Here is a 24,509-nt window from a genome sequence, read left to right on the forward strand (position 1 = left end):
AAGCGTGCGCACCCATGCCCAGGGTAAGAAGTGAATGTGTCCGTTCTCCTGGTAGCTTCCCCTCACTAAACATCATTTCTGCTTGTTGTTTTATCAGGAACATACTATGCTGTATACTTTGGAAGACTGAGTTGAGGTGGCCTCCAGTAACAGACAGATGAAGTCAGTCCTGACCCCTGATGCTCTGCACACCAAGCTGGAGCTCTTCTTTGCCTCTGCTGTCTAAGAAACAATTCCTAGCTGCAGCAGTACTGCAGTCCTCCTCAGGTCCAGGCTGTGCCCCCCAGCAGGGAGTCTCATTCTCAGCCAGCCAATTCCACCACCCCAGCCAGCTTCAATGAAAACACTGACCACCTGCTCACGCATTCAGCACTCAGCTACCCTTTGCAATCATTTGACGATAGCTGCAATACTGTCAGTAAGTAGACAGGTTGATATTTTTTTAGGTGTTTCCTTGTTTCTTTTCTGTCTTCTATGATTGGAAATATGTGGACAAAGATGGAGGATTGTAATAGATCAATATTAAAATAAATTAACTGATGATCAGCCATAGCCAGCAACCTTTGCTATTTAAAGATATTTTCCCTATGAGGTTCAGTGGTAATACACATTTATAAGAGCATTCTTGTAAAACCGTGTCCAGTTTGTGTGAGTCTCTAACTTCTGTAGACTCTACACTGAACTGAAAACCATGAAGGAACGCACACTCATGTTTGCCAGCTAACCACTTTTGTTTCGAGATCCCCAAACCTCTGCTTACTGCTGTGTAGGAGACTGCTTTTGATCCTCTGTTTACATTTTGTGCGAAGTGAAACAGATTTTATTAGCAGAACAACGTTAGCATCCTGTGGTGTAAAGAAGATCCAACAGTGTGACATGGGTTGTTTAAAACTTGTCAGGTTGTGCATGTTTCTTGCTCTAAGGAAAGTCTGTTCAAATGGTAGCAACAACAGAAGTTAAGTGAGCAAACAACATTTCAAATGTGGAATGGGCTGCTCCTCATGAATCACGCAGATATGACGATCTTTTAATTCTAGTAATTCTTCCCTCAGGCAGATTTCAGATCTTGAGAGTCGACTTACTTTGAAGAAGATTTTTTTCCCCGTGTGTTCCCAAATCCGCTTTTGTTATGCCTTCCATTCTGGCGCTTCAAGAAGTAGACTCTGCTCTGCTTCCCTGCCAGGTCTGACTTCTCATCCTCCTGCGTGTCTGACCGCCTGCACCTAATTATTTATCCATAAATCTCCACTTAGCACTACATCATCAGTCCTGTCCTCCACACTTCCCAAAGGAAATAATTAACTTTTCCTTGCCAACAGAATGATGACTTAACCCTTCAGAAAGGAATTGATGACTGAAATAATTTCATTTCAATACTCATTTGAGGTCAGAGGAGCCCCTGCCAGTATGATGTATTTTCAGGTGTATGGTTATCAGCTGCACAAACAGTGTGTTAGTACAGGATGAATAATGCAGAGGAAATTGGATCTCAGGAGAGGTTGAACAAACCACAACACGACCTCCTATTTGATGTAGTTTTGCTTGTAAGCTGCTACCTACATGTGACTTTAGAACCAACAGCAACACATATGTCTGTGTTTTATAGAGCAGCGTGGTGAGTGATGGAGTGATGTGAGCCGACTGCCAAACCTCACATCACAACTATAGTCATGGTCAATTACTACTGGCAGATGATGTTAGAGAGCGGGCAGGCATAGACAGAGGCCTTCTGACAAAATAACCCTGATCATCAGTGTGTACGCTGAAAGCTCAACATTAACCTGCAATCAGCACACACCCTCAGGACTGGATTCCTGTCGATCTCACTCTCTGTCTCACAGAGAACACTGCTGCTCCTGCTATCAAGTCTCACAATACTGAAGGACCTGATACCTTAATGTCACTTTGTTCAAGCCACCTTTTGTTACTGACTCCAGCGGTGCGCTGAGGTCCAGCTGGAGGGGTTGAGGGTGACATGAGGTCGTCGGTATCCTGGGTGGTCATGCATAGTTCTAACATCTCCTGCTGGTGGCAGCATGCAGGCCCAGGATTCATAGATTCCAGGTAATGTAATAATACACTAATAAGCAGGAAGGAGCCAGTTGGGAAAGGTAGGAGCATGTCTGATATATGAACATTTTTGTGTCAAAAAATCTAAAATATAAAAAGCTTGCATTGTTACCATTGATAAACTAATGCAGAAAAGAAGCCTGAATGCAGAGGAGCTCATTAAACATTTTGGGGATCACTTGTGAACATTTTTTGATTTTCTTCATATTAGAAAATAGACTTCCTATGTGAAGTGTCCAGAGAATAGTGCTATGAATTGGTGAAATATAAATGAATTACAATTCAACTCAATCGTTGGAATTTAACCATGTCAGATCTAGTATTTGCTTAGCGTTTGAAATGATGATGAAAACCCCCACAGTGTGTCCTATCATATACTGTTTTATTGTATTTGTATTTCCTGGATCCATCAGATCATTTTTTAAACTTACACTGAACCATCCATTTTTAGACCCACCTGCTCTGATCAGGCTCGTTTGGGGCTGCAGCCTGTACCAGCTCACACTGGCCTGGATGTGTTCATCCTGGACTGGACCAAGCAGAGACCCATAAACAATTATACCTATGGCCAGTTTAGAGTTGTCAAATAGCATAGAGCTAACTGTTTAGTTTGTCTAATAGGAACACATTAGCAGTAAACCCACAGAACCAATGGGAGAACAACACATAGGGAGGACTCTGCTGGCTGGTTGGTTTAAAAAATATGTTCTGAGGTGACAGTAACCCCTGGCCCAAACAACAGCACAAACAGCAGTACTCAGTTACATTCCAGTTCTTCTGCAACTTGATGGCAACACCTTTGACCAATTGCACTTGAAGCACTTTTTGCACTTACTACAGGTTTTTCCTTATGTCTGAATTCTTGCTTGTGTTGTACGTCGCTTTGGACAAAAGCGTCTGCTAAATGAAATTGTAGAATTGTAGGAGCAAAGAGTTTTTCTGTTGTTCACCTGTTGTGACATTACATGGTAAGAAGTACTTTACAAGGATCCCTCTGAGGATTTTATGTCAGGTAAAGACAGATGCATGGATTCCATGTGCAGGAGCCCCCCTGCACCGCTGTGGAGTTGAGGCTGTCAAAGGGCAGCTTGATGTGACCTTATGCAGTGCAGATGCACTGTCACTGGGCATAAAGGAGAATGCAATATGAGCCTGTGCAGCTACACTTTCCTGCAGCACAGAGCCCAACTCCAGGATTAATTAAAACAAAATGATGGTCTGGGGCGACCAGCGGGGCTGAGGTTCCACACATGAAAGGAGAGCAAGTGAGACGAGAACCTCATCTGTAACTGGAGCCCGGCTGGCCATTGTAGCTGGTATGTGGATGTTGTCGCTCTGTGTCCTCACCATTCCCATGTTGTCATCCCGAGGCCACCTACATAGTAGAGATGACTGTCTGTTTGTGTGCATTCACCCAGTGAGCCCCTTCCTCCCCCACTACAGGCTGAGAACACGTCCAGTTCAAGGATCTTCTTTTAATAGTGGCCACCTGCTCCTTCAGGCCATAGCAAAGCTGTTTGTGATCTCACGCTTTCTAAATCTGTTTTCTGTTCACTGCATGCTGTTCATTCTACACTGGGCATAAGGGGCATATCTAAGAAAACCACCAGTAAAACCAACAACAAATTAACACTTTCCCTCATCCTGTAAGCACCACATTGTTCCAGCTGCACAGATCAGTATCTATATTGCATCATTCCCTCAGCATCATGGAGCTTTGTAGCCTCTTTTACCTCACTGTGTTATTCATGGCCCATAATTGTAAAGCTTCAGTTAGGTCTTCTTAACCAGCCTTTGGCCTCTGAAGTAAGGTTAGTGAAGTATAGAGATACCTTTGGGCTGGTTTTCTGGTATCACAATGCTGGTTCACTTTCAAACAAACTACTTCTGCATTCTGTCCAGTGCTGCAGAGCCAACCTGCTCAGGATCAGATCAGAACCTAATGGTCCCTCAGAGTTGTGAATGCAAGTGTGATTGTTTGTCTGCATATGTATCCCTGTTATAGACTGGTGACCTGTCCAGGGAGTCCCCTGCCTTCACCCTAAGTCAGCTGGGATAGACTCCAGCCCCCCGTGACCCTTATGAAACCTTTAAGCAGTGTACAGATGATGGATGGATGGATGGATGGATGGATGGATGGATGGATGGATTGTGTAAATTTCACCTGGCAAAAAAAAGAAAATCACTGTTTGCTGCATGAATGCTTTCAATTAACCCTGCATTTCCTGAGCCCTGTTTGTTCTGTTTGGAATGTATGTCATTATTTCAGTTTATTTTAGTTTAGAATACCTTTAGCTGGCAAAATACAATTAAAGTTAACACTAAATAATAATAACAGCACTCTGGTAGATTCTTTGGTTCATGGCTCAGTGATGGCAGAGAGGACCAGGTCCCCTCAGTGTGACTCTGGTCTGCGTGAAAACTGTGCTGATTTATTTTCCCTCAAGTTGTGCACAGAGAGTTTATGCAGCACCACCACATACTGAAACACATCTAGTGTGGAGAATATTCACAACTGCACTGCTTCATTCTCTAATTTGCAATTTGGCAGCCTCACTGTTTCCTCCCAAAAGTTTACATTTGCTAACATCAGTGAAAAGCCAAAGACTTGGTCCCAACTTTCAGCAGTGCTATTAGTGGAGTGCAGCAGAAAGATGAAGGCTTATGTTGCCTGTAGCAAGATCAGCTCAATCATTTAAGCAGCATGTTGGATCAAATTCATATACTGGTCGTGACGGGCTGTTCTGAAAAACCTGCTAATCTAAGAGTAGTCACGGAAAATACATAGTAAAATATGATGAAAATTAATGTTTGCTGCACAGTCATGGAAAACTTTTTTCATCAACACCGTATAGACAGACCTTCCTAACTATATATACGCCTTCTTTCTCTCTCAGATATCCTTTTGATACTCCACAAGTAGAAATCACTGAATCACTCTCTTTCTTGATGTATAAATGTAGAAATATATAATACATTGTCTTTACAAGTGTACATAAAGTGTTGTTCACAGCTGTGTTATTAATTATTCAATAATGTACCTTTAACTCTCGAAACTACTCTGGTCATTGACGCTTTTGCTTATTAATGTTCAGAACTCATAAAAAGGAATACCTACAGTAATTGTAGTTAAATCTAGTTTGGCTCTTCAGTGTAAAGTTGTGACAGTCTCAGTGAATATCCTTGACTGTGTCCTGCTAGATCATATTTGGCAAATCACTGCACAGTTCAAGCAGAAATCTCAATTCATGTTTGCACAGTCCACAATATTAGGCTTTAGACAAACCACTACTGTAACAAGAACTGCAAGCTCAGTGACAATAGTAGCCTATCATTAATCACAGCAGGTGCTTCATACATTAAAGGGTTTTCATATAAAACTAAAGCAAACGGTAAGTCAAGAGAAAGTTTCATGTAGTGAGCAGCTTTCTTCAAAATGAGTGGTTCAAGGTATCAGGACGTTGTGCTTTACTTTTACTCCAAAGCTTTGGGGAATTCTGTGTTTCAGATTAGTTATCTTCCTCTAGTGTGAACTAACTGAAAGACTGGATTACAAATGATGCACATGGTTGTATTTTATAGAGTTTTCTGGAGCTATTAAGATCATTTGAAGGTTCTGTGGTTAGATAGTTGCAAGTGGTTTCAATTAGAATGTTTGTCTTCACTAAATGGTCATTACAATGAATGCAGCACAGATGACTTGGAAACAGCTGTGCCTCTGTCTGACCATCACACAGTGACTCCCTTCACGTTTATCACTACTGACTCATAAACATTTGACTGCAGCTCCTGCATACTGACTGCAGCTCAGATTACTCCTGACTGCAGCAGCATGTATGTCAGCAGCACACAAACATCTCCATCTCACAGGTCATTTGGTTGACTCTGACAGAACTATCTGTCTTGTTTCCAATACACATCAGTTGACACTAGTGCTACAGGCAGGGATCCAGTCACTGACCGGTACTCCTATCAGAGAAGCACTACCTCAATACCTAGTTCAGATAAGAGTTGACAGGAGGATTTGGTGGCTCACCATGTCAAAAGCTGCAGGATTTGTTTGAGTACAGTGTTGATAAACTGGTCAGCTGAATTATTTAAGCATAGGATCAAATAAGTAGAAATCCAAATTCTGCAAATTAACAATTCAAATCTCTGTGGTCCATATACACTACCAGTCAAAAGTTTTAGAACACCCCAATATTTCCACTTTTTTTCGATTGAAATTCAAGTAGTTCAAGTCCAATGAATAGCTTGGAATGGTACAAAGGTAAATGGTGAACTGCCAGAGGTTTAAAAATATGTATGGTTACCCAAAACTGCAAAATAATGTACATTTCAGAATTATACAAAAAGGCCTTTTCAGGGAAAAAGAAATGGGTTCACAACTTAAAGCTGCTCTGCAGCAATGGAGGTTGATCAAGCCTTGAAAGTTGGTGCTACCAAATCCTACAGGTGTCCCAACTTTTCATGATTACTTACAACCCCCACTATCTGCATTAAAGTAGTGTTACTTTTGACTGGTAGTGTGTGAAAACGTTGATGGATGGGAATAGTTGTACAGTAGCCTGAACAAGAAGCAGCTTCTCTGTTGTGTTGTGGCAGCACATGTCTGTTTGGATTGTAAAGTTACAATGATTTTTCTTTTTAATCCTTTATTGTTTCTGCATGGAAAAGCACTGTACTTAAAATATTGTTGTATCAATACAAAAACCCCACACCCCAAAATGTGCATTCTTCTATCTTTATTAACTGTTTTGTGCAGGATCTACAATAAATATATGAATACTTTGGCATCAGCATCTGGTCAGCATCAGGTCCATGAGCACCTACAGTGAGGTGAGCACAAACTGTGCATGCCAGAGTGGATTAAGCAACACCAACACACATACAGGCTTCACAATACAGTTGATCATGATAATTAAAGTAAGACAGATTGATAAAGCTCAGTTTATATGTTTGATAGCAACACCGATTGGGAGAAATGTCTAAGGGCCTGAGATAGCAGCCTTTGGCTGTACTGAGCAAGGTGACTGAGGGGAATGTTTCTGTGTTCGATGGACACACAAATAACGAGAAAGAACTGAACTGTTTTGTTGTTGATCAAAAGAAAAGGGAAAGGTCAGATTGAGCTTAACATGTGAAGAGAAGGGTCTTTAAAATCAGCATTACACATTCACATCATTCAGTGCACCTGAAACACAGTTTAGGCAGAAAATGATTCAATACCAATCAGACCTGGACCCTGTTCTTGAACCGTGGTACAACTATACTAATATGATGTAAGCAGCCTAAAGATGTCCTGTGGAGTGCGTTTCTGCTGTACTTACATTTGTAGTTGATCACCAAACCACAGTGTAAACCCTCTAGGTCTGAACACTGTTTACATGTGTTCACCAGCTTGCACAACTATATCTTTGCTTGTGTGCTTGTCTATTACAGCAACCTACAAATCACTGGAGTAGTGTGACATCATTGGCAGGAATGTATTCTGTGCCACCCACCCTGATGGAGGGCACACAAGACAAACAAAACAGGAACCCAACAAAAACAAAGATCATCAAAACACCCACTTGCCTCTTTTTAAGACCCTGATCGAGTTAATTATTCACATTTTGTCATCTCATAGGTCTAACATTGGGAAGTGTTTGGATGAAAGTACTTCATTTGGTTACAGCATACTATGTATCTAAAACTAGGTTTGACTTTAGATCATTAGCTTATTGCACATTTGTATTGTTGTCTGACCTATTTGATCTCTAACTACACATTTTACTCTTTAATGTGAAAACAAATTTGTTTGCTACAAACATTTAATTCAGTTTAGTCTTATTATATATAGTGCCAATTCACAACATATGTTATCTCATAGCACTTTGTGTAATAAGGTAAAGACCTTACAAAATTTAAAAAGAGAACCCAACAATCCAAAGCTGCCTTTGGATTCCATATGAGCAAGCAGTCAGCGATGGTGGGAGGAACCGCAAAACAACAAAAACCACCCTTTAACAGGGAGGAATAAAACCTCCTACAGAGCCAGGCTCAGGGAAGGTGGTTAGGGTGAGAGTAAGGATGAAGGATTTTTAGGGTAGGATAGCAGATGGAGAACAAGACCGACAAACAGATCTTAATGTGCTATATGCTCTCATCTAAAATACGAAATGTATATTTTGCTATTCATGATGAAAAGGAAAGGCCCGTGTATACCTGATACTGGCTCAGCATTTGATGTTTACTTTGGAAACTGTCAGACAGTATGCAGCTGCCTTTTAACTGGCTCCACTTTTGCAGATTTGAGCTGAAAGTCTTGTTGCTAAAACAATTGCTGCAGATGAACTTGAGCTGGAGTGTGGAACTTTTATGTATGAATGAACATCTTTTACATGCAAGTCAAACAAGTTCATACACTGCTGTTAAAGCCCATCAGTGGCAGCTAAATGTCTCTTTATTCTGAAGCATACTGAGGTTTTTAATCTGTTGTCTGTGGCAGCTATCTGGCATTGGTGCACTGGTACCAATGAATTTTATTTTAATCAGCAATGAGTGGTTTGTTAGAATGAAGAAGACAGAGAGGGAGGCAATCGCAGCGACAGAGACAAAGTAGGTAATGAAGCATTCAAGAAAAATTTCTGATGTTTCAGATAAACAAAAATAGAAAGGACTGCTATCTAAATGAAGAAACACTGACGGTGAGGCATATGTCATAGCACTGGTGTTTGTGTAACTGCTACCAGAGGTAGGAGACAAAATGTTTCACACTTGAGGTTCAAAGCAGCTTTGGGGTGCTGAAAAGTCCGGTGTCAAATCATCAACAACCACATCTAGCTAAGTCACTTTATATGAAGAACAGGGCCCAGGTGTGATGAAAACACTGCAGTGTGATATGATTCCCAGTAACAGCAGTCATGCAAGAAACTCATTTCATCAGACAGAAACAGTTGTGATGTCCAGGTGTATATATGCTCTCCATTACTCAGCATTCGGAAAAAAAACTGAAACACAAAGGCGCTTGTCTTCTGTGAGTGGGGTGAGCACATACTGGCAGTGTTCAGCACACTGACAACACTGGCTGATGAGATCGATACAAAAACATCAAGTAAACCAAAGTAAAAGACAAAAAACAGAACACTACTGTAAGAAAAGTACAGAGACTGAATGAATTTCTGTCTTCTGAACACATTAGCAATCAACAGTGTAATCCAGATGCAGGCCACACATTAAAAAGTGACTTCAAGACCGTGTGGGGTAACAGCTCATGTCCACTGGAATGAGGCAATGAAAATTTTAGTTGGTTCAGAAGCATATCTTTTTCTCTGACAGAAGGTTGGAAACATGTGTGCAACTTATTTAGGATCAGTTATGATCAACAACAAATACTGTCCGACTGGACTTAATTATTTTACCACAGCACATTTATTTCTATTTCAATCAATCAAACCTTTATTGTCATTGCACACTTTCATATACAATGAAATTTCATTTGAGCTGCCCTGCCAATGGCAGCTCGGGCTGCTGCACCCTTAAGAGCGCGCCGCCTGTCTTGAGGAAAAGGAAAAACAAAGACATTTGGGATCTGGGTAGGGATAGCAGAGGGTAAAATGAAAAAAAAAAAGGTTCTTATCAGTATCCTCCGAACACTAAATATTAGCAGAGAGAAATGGTAGTATTCCTAAAAGAGGAAGTGACACAAAGTCACAAGTGCAAGTAAGACTGGCTTTACTGTACGTAAAGGCAAAGTCAGTAATGAAAATCATCAGTCAACAAAAACAGCCATTAATGTACATTCATTAGTGAATTTCATGCTTCGGAGACACGAGCTGCTCTGGCCAAATTTAAAGTAAAATACAGTGGACATGGAAGCTTCCATCTGCCTGATCAGTATTGTAAGCTAAGACTGCATTTGAATGTGAAGATCTTAATAGATACATTCTGACTCAGAACAAAGCAGCTCTGATGATTGCCATGTTGCTCTGATGAGGGGGTGTACCCTGGTCCAGGACGGTTCGCTCATATGTCATGTAGTGTGCACCCTGTTTAACAGGAACTGGAAGATAGAAATCGGTGACTGTACGTTTGATATGGATTACATTCACATGTATGAGCAGAAGGACACTTAGAGAGGTATTCTTGGCACAGGCTCAATGTTTAAACCCAATATTTTTATTCTCTCTTCAGTTGCAGGAAGGAAGTCAGATCCAGGCGCTGGTTTAAGTCCCAACTCAGCAACCAAACATGTACCCCTGAGCCAGGACTCCAAATCCATGTAAATATACACTAACCTGCAGCTAGAAAAAGCTAAATACTGTGATACTGATACAATGCAGAGGCCAGTTGCTTGCAATATGTCAATATATAGCACTAGGGCAGTGTGTCCTGCTCAGTAAGCCTCATATACACACAGTCTGTCTGTAGGGACCGTGGTGTGTGACAGCTGCTGCTCTCTGCTGGTAACATGGCCTGCACAGCCTGGAGTTCTTCCTCTTCAGTAGCTGGAAGAGATTGAGCACAGTGCTACAAACCAGGAGACATGAGTCTGAGTGGAGACCATCAGCATCCTGCACCACAGATCCCACCGGTCAAGTCCTGGATCACTCCAGCCTTCACAAGCTTCATCAGAAACTCCTTCTCTTTAGATATGTTGTGAGTCCAGGACTGCAGAGAGGACAGAGACTGTAAGCAAGTACTGTTTTGTTTAAATTCAAGTACTGTCCCTTGCTTCATTTCCAGTCACATTTGTTACAAAGTAAAAACATCATAACCGTGCAAGAATGGAAGAAAAGACAGGGATGCCAGATGACAGTCTGTCTCAACAACCTGGGTTAAAGTGATTCATGAGCAGGCAGGAGACTGATTATGAAGTAGTGTAAACAGCAGCTAGACACTGTATGTAGTGCTCTGTTACTGCACTGCTCTCAAGGACCAGCAATGTTTCTACATTTGAGATTTCATACATATCCCAAGTCCCTGCTAAACATGCTGAGTAAACCGTTCCTAGATTCATGAGAGGCTTTTTAAATGAGAGAAAGGTCACAGTTAAGCTGATGCAGTAAGGGTAAACCTGAAAAAACTAACTAATGTTGGCTGACAAGTCAGTCAGAATACGAACTAACAAATATTAGAAATCTTGTGAGGGAGTATCATTCAATAAGACTAACATGTGCAGAGAACAGTGGGTGACACACATGGATGGAGGGAATGAATCACCAACCTAAACTACAAATTAACAGCTAAGTTTGTGAGGTCAAAGTAAGTCCTTCTCAAGTTTAGGCTGTTTTTGCCTCAGAAAATAAAGCAGAGAAAGCCTCATCAGATGGCCACAAGGTTTCAGATTTCAGCAGACACTTCACTTATTACTGAAGCCACACTGAAACTGTAATCCACACATTGCACATTTGCAAGCATAAGCAATAGAAATACTGAGCAAGCATTGCTAGCAAGTTGAACTGGCATTTATTGCATTGCACTACCGACTGGACTACACTGACAAATATGCCATAGTACAGCAGATAAAGCTGTGTTTCAGTGTGACTGTAAAGGAGACTCAGTTGCTGCTCTGCGCTGATTAAAATGATGCATGGAGTTAACAAGAGAAAACTGCTTCACAACAATGGGCAGTGCTGATGCATTAATTGTGGAAAATAATGCTTTAATGTTGCATATACTGACACTACTAGTGTGTGGTGTCCCTCAGAGAAAAACTGCTTGAGAAGAGCAGATGCTCTGACTCAGGTAATATTGCCATTTGTCGCCTTTACCGAAAGAATGGATAAAAAAAAGATGGAGTTATTTCAAACTGATTGGCAGAACTTTCAGACCAATTTGTCCTACCCTAATCACCATCGTTTCCTTTTCCTAATGGAAGTATCCTGATAAACAAGGCATTCATTAACCTCTTTAATGGCTGACATCCTGATCTTCTCATAGTAGTGCAGTGGGGCGTGGGGGGTGCTCATGTTGTAGCCAAATCCAGCCACAGCCACTTCATCACAGTTATGAAGGGCCATTGTTATGGCCACTGTCCCCAGGGTTGGAATATTCTGAAAAACAGAGAAAGAATTTCTTTGAACTTTATGACTGAGCAATAACCTGAACATCCTAAAATATGTACAGTAAGTAGTATGCATACATGAATGTGGAGCAGAGCCTCATTTATACTTTGGTTATTGTGTAGACAACTTACATATGTGAACTCTGAACCATGAAACTATTTATAACAGCCTAATGGTAGCAATGTTTGTTTTCACAGTGATGTCAGGCTCTGTGTGGCTGCTCGGCTCCCTGCAGCATCTGCTGTGTGTTCATAGAGGCCTTCATAATGCAAACAGACAAGGGAATCAGCTACCAGAGCTCCAGCTCTGACCATTAACTAACTGTGTAAAACATCTCACTGCTCCTCTCCACCTAAAAGGGAACAGAAACTGTCAGCTAGCAGAGCAACAGGACTCTTACCCCTCTGCCCATCTGTCCATTGTTGTGAGGTAAGCCAATCAGCTTGAAGGAGGCCTCCTGGATGAAGTAGGGATTCAGGATGCGCATGTCACTGGGCTCTCTTGGAACGTGCCTGGCCACTGACTTCCAAAAACCATCGGTGCTGCGCTGAGAAACAAAAGCAGAGAGAGTTAAACAGTGAGTAGTGTGGCCTTCACACCAAACAACAATGCACAATTATCAGTTGTAAAAGTTACTTCCTGTGTGGCAAACTGAGTTTCCTTATGGAACATACTAAAACGATCTCTCTCTCTCTTTTTTTTTTTTTTTTTTTTAATACACAGGAGTTAGTTTAGATAATCTAAAAAATATGATACACAGGAAACAAGAAAAGCAGAGTGTGGTACTCCGCCAAGGCTGCTCAGTCGTTGTATGATTCCGATGGATGAAATTTTAAACGCGCTACGGTTACATGAAGTTTTTTAATTCGCAATTATTAATTCGGAATTAACTCATTTGGAATTAAAGTTTTGTGCTTCGCGTTTACATGGAAATATTAATTCCGAATTAAGGTTTTTCATGGACCGCATGTTTGGGCATTGGAAAGGATTCTGATTGGACAGGGAGTGGACGTGACCTATCCCTGTTTACCAGAAGAAAACAAACTCCATTTGCTGCGGCATTTCTTTTCCCCAACAACATGGAGGAACAACTAATAAGCACACCTTTTGCTTTGCTTTTATTGTCGTTTTGAAACAGCAACTCAAAAATGGCGTACTACTTCTGTTGCACCAGTAAGGTTGCAGAACGTGTACGTTGCTACGTCATCGCTACGGGAGGAGCCAAGCATGCGCAGAATGACCGGAATTAACTAAAGCGGAATTAACTGTATACATGAATAGAACGCACACAGGAAGTAGTTTATTCGGAATTAACATCGGAATAAACCAGGTAGTTTATTCGGAATTAAGTTTATTTGGAATTAACTTTTTAATTCGGAATTAAGTGTTTACAAGGAGATTTTAAAGCGGAAATAACTAATTCCAAATTAAAGAGGCATTAAAGGTCTCATGTAAACGTGCTGAATTTGTGGTCCACTGCAGTGATTTTTTGTAGTAGGATCACAATCATGTGATTGTCTGCAGGCAGCTGATGTAGTGTTCACTTGTTGTCATGGTTACAGTGACGCCGTGACGCCATCTCACAATGATACAGAAATCTTTAACAAATCCGTCTATCCAGACTATAAGATGCATCACTACCAAAATCTAAACAGCTGTTCCGTGTGCCACGTCTGACCTTTCTTGAAAATTTCATCTAAATCCGTTGGCCCGTTTTTGAGTAAGGTTGTGAACAGACTAACGGTGATTGTCACATAAGTCTGCCGTGTTCCTTGGTGAAGTAAATATTACATTCTAATTGTGCTTTACATATTTTTGAAAACTGTTAAAAATCTTAAAACACAATGGTACCTATTTCTTTTGTTTTCTCTCTTGTTCTTTTCTTTACTGCTATTACAAAATATGAAATTTTATATTGTTAAGTAAACCTACATATTTATAGGCGTACATACATTAGTTACTAGAAATGTTAACACTCAGTCATCACCATTAATGCCGACACTGTAAATACTGATCAGTTCCTCTGACAATCACATGGTGAAGTGGGATGCAGAGGGGACAGGAATGGAAAATATGATGGTGCTCAGTGAAAGATATATCCTGAACTGAGGTTTGGGGGCAGAGGTCAACACCATTAAAATGCTGATGAAAAACAAGAAGAGCAAACAAAGGCAGCCAGAGAAGGAAGCCCCTGTATCAGTATGCCTGGGGCCATTACACTAATTACAGGTAGCCTGACTAGCAGTCCTGATGGCTTTTTATTGACAGTTACCTGGATACCTGCTTGTGGATTCACTCTGGCATACTGGAGTAACAGATCTAACAGATCAGCTGGAAATCCTTTTACACTGAGACCATTTTGCTCTTCTATTGAGCTGGAAATCCAACACCTCTGCACTACTGGCAGAGGAGGCAACAGTTTGTGGAAAACCCATCTGCACACAGCAGAGAGGATCAAATGACAAGGCATTCTCAGATTTCTGTAATAATTGTATCATTGAATAGGTAGACATAATATTTACTCCAAAAAATGTGCAAGCATTGTAACTATATCTACAGTAAATCAATCATTCTAACTGACAAAGTACAGCTACAATATGATTCCAGCCATGGATGTCATGAACAGAAACCAAAGACTGCACCCATTTACTTACATAAAAACTGTTTGTCTGGTGCATGAGTCCATGTGTTAATTCCCTAGGAACACAGCGGAGTAATGTGATGAACGGCGTTAGTCTGTTTGCCTACTTTAGTGGTATTGAAAACACTTTACAATGTTTCTCATTCACTCATACAGTCACACACCAATGGCGACAGAGCTGCTATGCAAGGTTGTCTGCATGACATCAGGAGCAACTTAGGGTTCAGTATCTTGCCCAAGGACACTTTGGCATGCAGTGTCACATGTTACACTGGTACTGCTCCTACACAGAGCTAACAAAGACACATTCAACCAATTCTACTTTCCGTGCCAATGTTCATGGACAGCTGCTTCAAAAGGTCAGGATTCTTGAAAACATGTAGTTTGTGTAAGTATTACATCCGCATACTTCATCCTTAGTTTGAGAACATTAAAGGTGATGCTGCAGATAAACTTGTACATACATTCATATGTCGACAAAAAGCAGTTTGAAAAGCAATGTGCAGAAGCATATTGAAATGGTTCGAGCATGTGGGTTTTACACACAAGTTTAAATGCACAGGGAAAAGAAGACAGATCTGAAATGTCACAATAGTCACAATCCCAGTGATAACAATGCAATGGAGCATGTCTACAGTCACTGTGGAATGCAACAGTGGTTACAGAAAAGTGTTTAAGTCACTCCCACTGTAGAAGAGACATGAGCCTGTAGGTTTTTGAAAGACTTGACAACAAAGCATTGGGATGCTACAATACAGCTGCTAGAGTGTCCACACTGCCTGTTCTTCCACCTGTCAGTGGATGTGATATGTGATCCACGACTGGGCCCACCCTGGCGATATCACCTCATCCTGACAGGCCACATGAAGCTTAGGCTTCCTGTTTTGCCTCCAGTGCTCTGGCAGAATGACAGCTGCTTTCTGATGTGCATCAGAGCTGAAGTCTCATACTCCCTACTCACCCTCCACTGACTGGGAGTTGGATAAGTTTGCACACTAAACATCAGGAAATTGTCGTTGGTAAGAATCTATGACCAGCAAAGGGGAAAAAATGTTGTCAATACATCTCTAAAGGTGCATCAAATTAATTTAAGAAATGGAATAAAAATAACTATTATACTACTATATTCTTGGAGTAACTGTACAGATACAGTTATTGAAGGGGAACTGTCATGCTCAGTCCCGTCTCCATTTTTTTTTGACCTGGACTTCACTGCAGTTGCATGATTCACAGCTCAAAAGGGAAAAAAAAAAGAGAGAGTACCATCTCTTTCTTCTGATTGGCTGGCTTTGCTGAAGTCTTTATTCATGAACCCTGCCCCATTCTCTTGCCTGTGCGAAGGTTCCAAAGTAAACTGTAAACCCACTGATAATTTCTTGGTTTTGATTGGAAATGGCAACATCTCACATCCATCCATCATACTGAAACCCAAATCCATCTCAGAGTATCAGAGTGAACTGCACCAATGGTTACAGCAGGTCATCATTGTGTGGTAAACAGTATTTTTCCTGGCACTTCTGGCTTTGTTGTGACAGGTTGCAATGTCTAATGGTAGAAGTATTGTTTTCCCCAACGACTAGCGCTAGCTAATCCACTGCTGCCAGTAGAGAAGAACTCACCGGGGAGCCTAAATCCCTAATGATTTACCTGTAGCATAGAATGATTTTTACAAAACAGTCTACGTGTGTTTCTGTGATATGCAAACTACTGCTGGGTAATTTCCCATAACACAATACAAATAAATAGATTGTCACATCTGCCAGCGCTTTATCACTTATAAAGATTTGTGAGATAAAAGACACACAATTCTCTGACAACATTAATCTTAAGAGGTCCAAGTGTTTCTGTAATTAACAAGACCCACAAAGTGATGACAGGGCTTCTCTATGGAGAAAAGATCACAGTAGTATATTACGCCACTCTTGCCTTCTGTTTATATCTTAGGTCTGTGAACATTTGACCCATTTCCTCAACTGTGAAGGAGAAGGCTCAGAAAGGGAGTGTAAATTTGGTATGTTGGTACTCTAGTTGCAGGAATGTGATATACATTCCCCACTCAAACTTATACAACCATAAATCTTGTGCCCACAGCTATTTTTTTTTAACCAGAGGCAGTTGCAACTGTAAAGAGTTATGTTGGGTTGATGCTGAGATTTATAATAACTACCTAAGGCTCTAAAGACAGGAACAATATTGATAAAAGTCTATATAGTTATTGTCACAGACACACTTCCCTATAACAGGGAGAAGACTCGTAGGTCTATACAGTGTGACTTGCTGTTGGATGTTGGACCTGACTGATCAGCTCTCTATGATCTTTCAGGGATGATTTATATTTATGACAATTTAAAGAAGTTACGACCCTGTTGTTTCATGTGAAAATGCACACAACTCTCTCTTTGGAGACACACGTTAGTCCTGCTGCTGTCTGACACTGCAAGTATTAAACAATTTCAGGGGCAACAGTTCTCAACAGCGGTAAGGAATAACCTTCAGCTCGTGTTGTGCTGAGAAAAAAACTCTGATTATTCAAACCATTGATGAGCATCATTAATCTTCAGGCTGTTTGTGTCTGTTTTCATTGCTGAAAAGCTTTATTGTTATGGACTTTTTTGAAGTCTACTACATTTGAAATTGTAGCACAAAATGAGTGATTGTTGTTATTGTGGCACAGAAACTGTCAGTAATATAGATGGACAAGTATTGGTGCTGAAATGTGTAAAAGTCCTTCAGTTAATTACCTCACAAAACTGGAAGTACTGTGGCTTGTGCACATCTATCCGCTGATGTGACAGTTCAGTACAGACTTGTGCTATGCTGAAAGTGATACAGAAATGTTACTAGGTCCAAACTAGAAAGGTTTCAGGCACAGTTCTTACAAAAGCATAACCAGGGTGTACATTCAGACATGAAGCTGGCAGGTGAACTTGCCATCAGATTAACAGATTGGAGTGCATGTCTGAAACGGGCCTAAGACAGTCCGCAGACAGAATCTCATCTCTTCTGCAAAGTATGTTTGTTTATGCACAGTCACTGAGTAGGTCTACCCTCTAAAAGTCAACAAGTCAATTTAAAGCTGGATTTCACACAACTGCAGTTATTTTCTCTTCCAATGATGCAAAAAAAACAAAAAAAAACAACTGCCTATCCCTGCTTTAAAATATGACTCTCTCAGGTAATACATGAGAGTCTTTTGCTAATCCACCTGTCTAAGATGGTGTAGCCCTACCTCACATCACCAAAACAGCTTTGACTTGTTGAGGCCTAGACTCCATAAGATCTCTAAAAGTGTCCTTCAATGGACCATACTACATTTCTCTATTGCTCTGTTGTCTAGGTCTGATGTTCACCTGCACATTGCAGGAGCTTTCAGTGATAGAATCTGTGCAGCATGCTGCAATGCACTGCGTATTCTGACACCTTTTCACCACAGCAGCATCAGGATTTCCAGCAGTTTGTGCAACAGTCACTCTTCTGTGAAGCCAAACCACACCGTCCAGCCTTCACTCCCCACACGTATCAATGAGCCCTGGTCTTCTATGACATTGTTGCTTGTCCTACCTGAGACCATGAGGCCATACTGTTTCAACCTGAAACAGTATGGGGTTATGAGAATCAGTAGAGTCAGTGGTGTATGGGTGTGTTGCATGCATGAATCACGTCTGTGCAGGTGTTGTAAGGTGCAAACCAAATCCCAAAAGAAGAACTAAAACACTATAAGTAGACCTGGGTGTGTGGTAACTGCAGAGGGAAGCAGAGAGAGTGACTAGAATGCAGACAGCTCTAGAGAAACCCAGGATCACACTGGGACCCACAGGTGCTCCTGATTACATTAAACAGCCACTCAGAGATGAACTACTAGAGCTGCCCACAAGATGACCTCAGGAGTCATCACAGTAGGTACCAACTACTGCAGAACACTCCACAACACCTGCCCTCATGGAAATGTTGTGACCCAGACATCCAGCCAATACAATTTAAAAACTCGTTCTGAGGAAAAAAATGCAAAAATCAAAAGCACAAGAAAAGCAAAGGAAACATTACATTAAGTCAAATGACCAACTTCCTAACTGTATGGAAAACATATCAAAATGCTTGAGCTGCTAGCGCTAAAGTTAGTTAGCTTTGCTTGTTTTGCCATTTCCCCCTTTTCTTTTCTCATCTCTTTAGATGTTGCCATTGTACTACTTAGAGTGTTTTGCTGAAACTTTCTTCTGCAGAATAACCGGAAGTCATGGGTACATTTCTGGTTGGACAGTCCCAGCTGTTTGCGATGACATGACAATGACAAACAGTCACCATATCCTTGGGACATCCACAGGTATGACCCATACCAGTAAAATACAACTTAATGTCAACAGCAGCTTACAGCCACAAAATGTCAACAAAATCAGTGAATCTTTATCACATCTCCCTTTTCAACATTGTTTATGGTGTTTTCAAATTTTCATTCTGTTTTCTTCAAGGCAAAAACAAAGTGATAACAATGAGTGTACGGAAACATTCTCACAGCCCATAAGTCAAGAGATGAGAAAGTGAGTGACCCTTATTGCAAAATGCCTGGCTACAGCTGCCTGCAGGTTGTGTAATATCAAAACACACTGTTTTAAGTTGCCTTACCAGTCGCTGGTTGAAGACCATGTGTCTGAGCCACTTAAAATCCAGAGATTTAAAAGCGGAAAGGACAAACAGGGACTCAGCCTCATAGCGTTCCGTCTTCTGAATGGCTCCCTCTGGATAGGTGATCCTTATGGTGGTCTTGGAGCCAACATCTTTCTCAAAACCTTTCACTGGGGCCTCATTTAACCTGCAACACAAGAGCTGCACAGTCCATAACCAAATGCAGTCCACAATAGACAAAACAACTGTACATTTGCCAAACTGCCTAATTAAATAGCTTTAATGATATACCAGACGACACTGCAAAAAGTCCTGCTGTTCTTTTGTAGTTAGTGACTGGAAAGCTGGTGTATAGTTGTAAATGTTGTCATGGTACCCTCTTGACAGAGTCTATCTCGAAGAAAAGATTTTTATCATGATGAATTTTCACATCAAATAATGGTATAAAGCAACTCACTGTTGCAGAGCACAGCGAAGAGCAACGAAACTGATCCACATACAGTTATTGAGTTTACAGATGTTCTATCTGGTCATGGAAATCACTAATAATCTGACAATTGAATACAAATATTAAATAAATAAATATTCCAGAGGCCAAGTTACAGATAAGGTCAAACGTATCAGCCACCAAGGAAATACAAAAGATTTTCCAAAAATTCTGTCCAATAGACATAAACTTTACAGATTAAAACACCCATGAATGAAAAAGCCCTCATTTGTTACAATTTGGATAAAAAAGGATAAAAAAAAACTCTTAAGACCGGTGTAAAACGGTTGTACTGGAAACTGAGTTGGTCACCATGTGAATTTGTTTTGAAATGTAACAGATTAAGATTTTTAGCTTTAGAAGCACCATTTAAAACCATTTCAGCATCATGATCAGCCCTCATGGGCCACGCTGTGGACAGCCATGTGTTTATCTAGTGGTAATTCACAAACATTTTTACAAAATCTGATGGATGTCAGAGGCAGTGCAGAGGACTAAAGAGTCACTGTTCAAGCAAACTTTTTAAAAACAATATGGGGATATAGCTGAGATAATATCTTGTGTGACACTATCATATCAATTTGAATTAAAATTTGGATTGAAATAATTACTGAGCCAACAATGTGACAGTAAATATGTACTGTCTGTGTTGTATTGTAATGTGTCAAAACATACCTGACAACAACATCAAAGTCATCGATCTTTTGTCCCAAAGACTTGTTAGCAAGGATTCCTCCATTCCCGACAATGATGCATGTCTTACAGCTCTTACTATAACACAGAAAAAAGGCAACATGATTAATCTCTTGCCATGAAATTGACCTACTACCTGACTATTCAGACACAGATCTATTTAACACACAATCACTCGCTAAAAACTGTCTCTCATTCTTGTTGTTTCTTTTTCTTCTTCATTCCAATCTTTGTGATACTAATGTATGAAAGTACAACCACTGCCACAGTTGTTTAGTATTAACTTTTTACTGCATACATCAGTATCAAGACAAATACAGAAGAAGATCAGGGACAACAGTCAATGTGTCACAACTTTAGTTAATACACTGCCTGGCCAAAAAAACAAGTCACACACTCTAATATTTTGTTTAGCTTTGAGTATGGCACTCATTCGCTGTGGCATCGTTTCGATAAGCTTCTGCAATGTCACAGCATTTATTTCTGTCCAGAGATGCATTAATTTTCTACCAAGATCTTGCACTGATTATTTGAGAATCAGACCACTGTGCAAAGTCTTCTCCATCCCAAAGATTCTCAGTGGGGCTGAGGTCTGGACTCGGTGGAGGTCAATGGTTGTGTGAAAATGATGTCTCTTGCTCCCTGATCCACTCATTCTCAATATGAGCCCCATGAATCCTGGCATTGTCATCTAGAAACATGTCCATGCCATCAGGGAAGATAAACTCCATTGATGGACAGACCTGGTCATTCAGTATATTCAGGTAGTCAGCTGACCTCATTCTTTGAGAAAATAATGTTGCTGAACCTGACCAACCCCAGATCATAACCATAACCCCCACAAGCTGGTAGGCATTAGCCATGATGAGTGCATCACTTTATCTGCCTCTCTACTTACCCTAATACACTCATCACTTTGGAACAGGGTAAATCTGGAGTCATCAGACCACATAAACGACCACATTTGTTTCTTGAAGATGATGGTTCACCACTACCCTTCCAGGTTTTAATAATGTTTTGGACGGTTCTTAACCAGATTGTAGTTGTGTCAGAAATCTCCTTAGTTGTTTTCTTTGCTTGATGCAGGCCAATAATTTAACCCTTCTGAGACAGATTAACATCCTTACCATGACCACAGGATATGTCTTCTGACATGGTTGTTCAAGTAATGGGAAGCTCCTCACTCCATCAGCTAGGGTTAAATAAGTTGTTGCAGCTGAAACGTATTCATCAATGCAGTAATTATCCAATGAAAGGCTTTTACCTATTTGCTTAGTTAAATCCAGATGGTGATTTTTTTTTTTGGCCAGGCAGCGTATAATTACAATGTTGTGGTGTAAAGTCAGTAGAATGTCTGGACAGCTTAAATCTAAAAGGAAAATAAACACATTCTCAGTTGTCTGAGCTGGCTAATTTATCAGGATCAGTACACATCTTTCATGCAACTTAAAATGTCCATATAGAGACAGAAACTACCAGCCAAAGCATAAGCAAACATACAAACATATGGCTATCCTGAAAACTGGCCTGAGATCTAGTCATAAATGTTGAAGTTTCAGTTAAGATGGACAGACTTAGCATTTAGTCACAAAAAATTCTGCATTAGATATTCGAGAGTACTTTAAGATTCATGCATTCCTGCTTGTTTTGTAATTATTTTGCATGTATCTGAATTTTTCATGTTAACTCTTTTATAGCCATCTTTGACATCCAAAACTATTCTTAAAAGGCAATGATAATACAGTTTTCTATATAATATAGTTATGGAGACTTAAAAGGCCCTGCGCCCTCCATGGTTGGATGGAGACTTAAAAACCTGATGACTAATTGATGGACTATATACAAAGTAACTGGAAACTGAAGCTTCAAATACACAATTGAAAGAAAAGTGAAGACAGGGATGTTTTGATGACTGCAAAGTGTACTGTAGAGCATTACAATACGCAGTTTAACTTTTACCTGTCAAGTTCTTCTCCAAGGCCATACATGTTTGTAGCAGATAGAAGAATATCTATGATCTTCTCTGCAGATATTTGACAGAGAAAGAGGCAAAAAGCAAAGATTACAAGTGAGATAAAGATGGAAGATTTCTTCCCAACACATTCCACCCAGCTAGGATGCCCACATCTCCAACACAACTTGACAAGCTGTGATAAATAAGGCAGGTCTATGAGGCAACATTTGGGAGGGATGTCACTTCAGGTTGCCGTGTTACACAACTGGTAAAGATGGCAAGATAGGAGCCTATAAACTCTCCATTTGCTCCCCCCAGACAGTGATGAATGCAGTGAACACTGAACTTAAAGACTTAAAAGTACTTTGGAAAATGTCATGTGAAAGGTTGTGACTTTATGAGAAAGAGGAAGAATAATATTGCCAAAGATGCAGTCAACTGCACTGAGCTGCAACATGAGTTCCATTTTGTGATTTTATTGTTAAATTTTGGAAAGATAAGTTCCATGAACACTTCTTTTCATATCTGTGTACTACTGCGTGTGCTGAGAATAACTGATTTATTTTTATCTGATTATTAAAGCTACATGAAATCCTGACTCAACTTAATAAATTCCAGTCATTGTGAAAACCAGTGAAGGTGCACTGACTTCATTGCCACTTGCACAATCATCTATAAATGGATTTAGAAACATTTTCACCTGTAACTGCTGCTCATGGATGTGACTGTTTATAGCCCTTATGCCACTACTTCATCACATGTATCTGTAAACCATCATCACAGTGATAGCTTAGTCATCATTATTAAACCTAAAAAGAATGATCAGTGAAAATGACTTGACAAAGAACTGCACAATTCCATATAAAATGAAAGGATCATGAACAGGGAATTAACAACTCAAATGTAAATAGAGAGAATGAGAAAAAATATTACTGTAGAAATGTCACCAAAATGGGCTCCATCTGGTCAATCAGGTATTGTTTCGTTGTGTGTCTGGTCAAACTGTCAGGTCCCAGTATATACATTTCTTGTTTGATGAAAACGCATTACACTCACAACCGAACTTTGGAAGTGTTGTTACCATGGCCAAGAGTAAGGGTAGAAAAGCTACTCTTTCAGAGTCTGAGATTCGCGCACAGGCCATTGCTCTACAAAATGCAGGAAAAACTTGTCAACAGGTAGTTCAAGCCCTTGGCAGAAGTATTTACTGGTTGCAGAAGTGGTGGCAAAGGTACAACAACGGAGGATCTTTAAAGATTTGCCTCGCTCAGGATCTCCATCTGGCCTATCTGCAAGAGCCAAGGGTCTGACGAGAAAGGCCAAGGGTAAAAGATGCCAGTGACTCGGTCAGAGGCTGAAAAATCTAGGAGACGATGTTTCTAAGAGCTCTGAGTATTGTTATCCAACAGAAAAATTAGGGCTGAAAGCTTATAAGAGGCAATGTACCCCGCAACTCAGCAAACTGCAAAAGGAGAAGAGAATGGCTTTAGCAAAGAAGTAAATAACTGACTCCAAAAGACTGGGAGAACTAGATTTTCTCAGATGAATGCCCTCTCTATTAATTTCCGACACCAACAGCCAAAACAACCGTATCTATACAGGCGATTATGAAAAAGTACCATCTTCTGAGCAAATGAAATTCATGCCCATAGTATGGCTTGGAGGGCTATGCCCACTGATAATTTGAATTGTTGTTTGTATATTTTTGACTCAGCAGATTTATAGAAGATCTAAAATAAATGTATGAAAGAATCAAAATGCATGATAAATTTTTTGACAAAAATGCATGTTTCAAAGATTCTGTCAAAGAAAATTAAGGGCAGTAGGACTCATGGAAACTGATGACTGCCATGATATGCATGGTCTGTACAAGTGTGTGTAAATTTTTCTTCACAACTGTATATCAACCTACAAAAAACTTGATTAAATATACTATCATATATTGTTAAATTAACACATAACATAATTTATTTGATAAGGACAGTGCCCATTAAT

General features: G+C 40.3%; 1 protein-coding gene across 1 annotated transcript in view; it reads right to left on the reverse strand.

The window, feature by feature from the left end:
• Positions 1–6,800: 6,800 nt before the first annotated feature.
• The window catches only part of st3gal3a (ST3 beta-galactoside alpha-2,3-sialyltransferase 3a), a 41,834-nt gene continuing 24,125 nt past the window's right edge, over positions 6,801–24,509 (reverse strand). The window contains exons 6-11 of the mRNA XM_022208530.2: positions 22,520–22,583; positions 20,543–20,638; positions 19,381–19,567; positions 12,520–12,666; positions 11,961–12,107; positions 6,801–10,722 (exon numbers count right to left, since the gene is read on the reverse strand). Coding sequence (XP_022064222.1) covers positions 10,618–10,722; positions 11,961–12,107; positions 12,520–12,666; positions 19,381–19,567; positions 20,543–20,638; positions 22,520–22,583 — 746 coding nt within the window. The 3' untranslated portion in view covers positions 6,801–10,617. The remainder of the gene's footprint in view (positions 10,723–11,960; positions 12,108–12,519; positions 12,667–19,380; positions 19,568–20,542; positions 20,639–22,519; positions 22,584–24,509) is intronic.

This window comes from Acanthochromis polyacanthus, chromosome 15, assembly GCF_021347895.1.
Source record: "Acanthochromis polyacanthus isolate Apoly-LR-REF ecotype Palm Island chromosome 15, KAUST_Apoly_ChrSc, whole genome shotgun sequence".
Lineage (NCBI taxonomy): Eukaryota > Metazoa > Chordata > Actinopteri > Pomacentridae > Acanthochromis > Acanthochromis polyacanthus.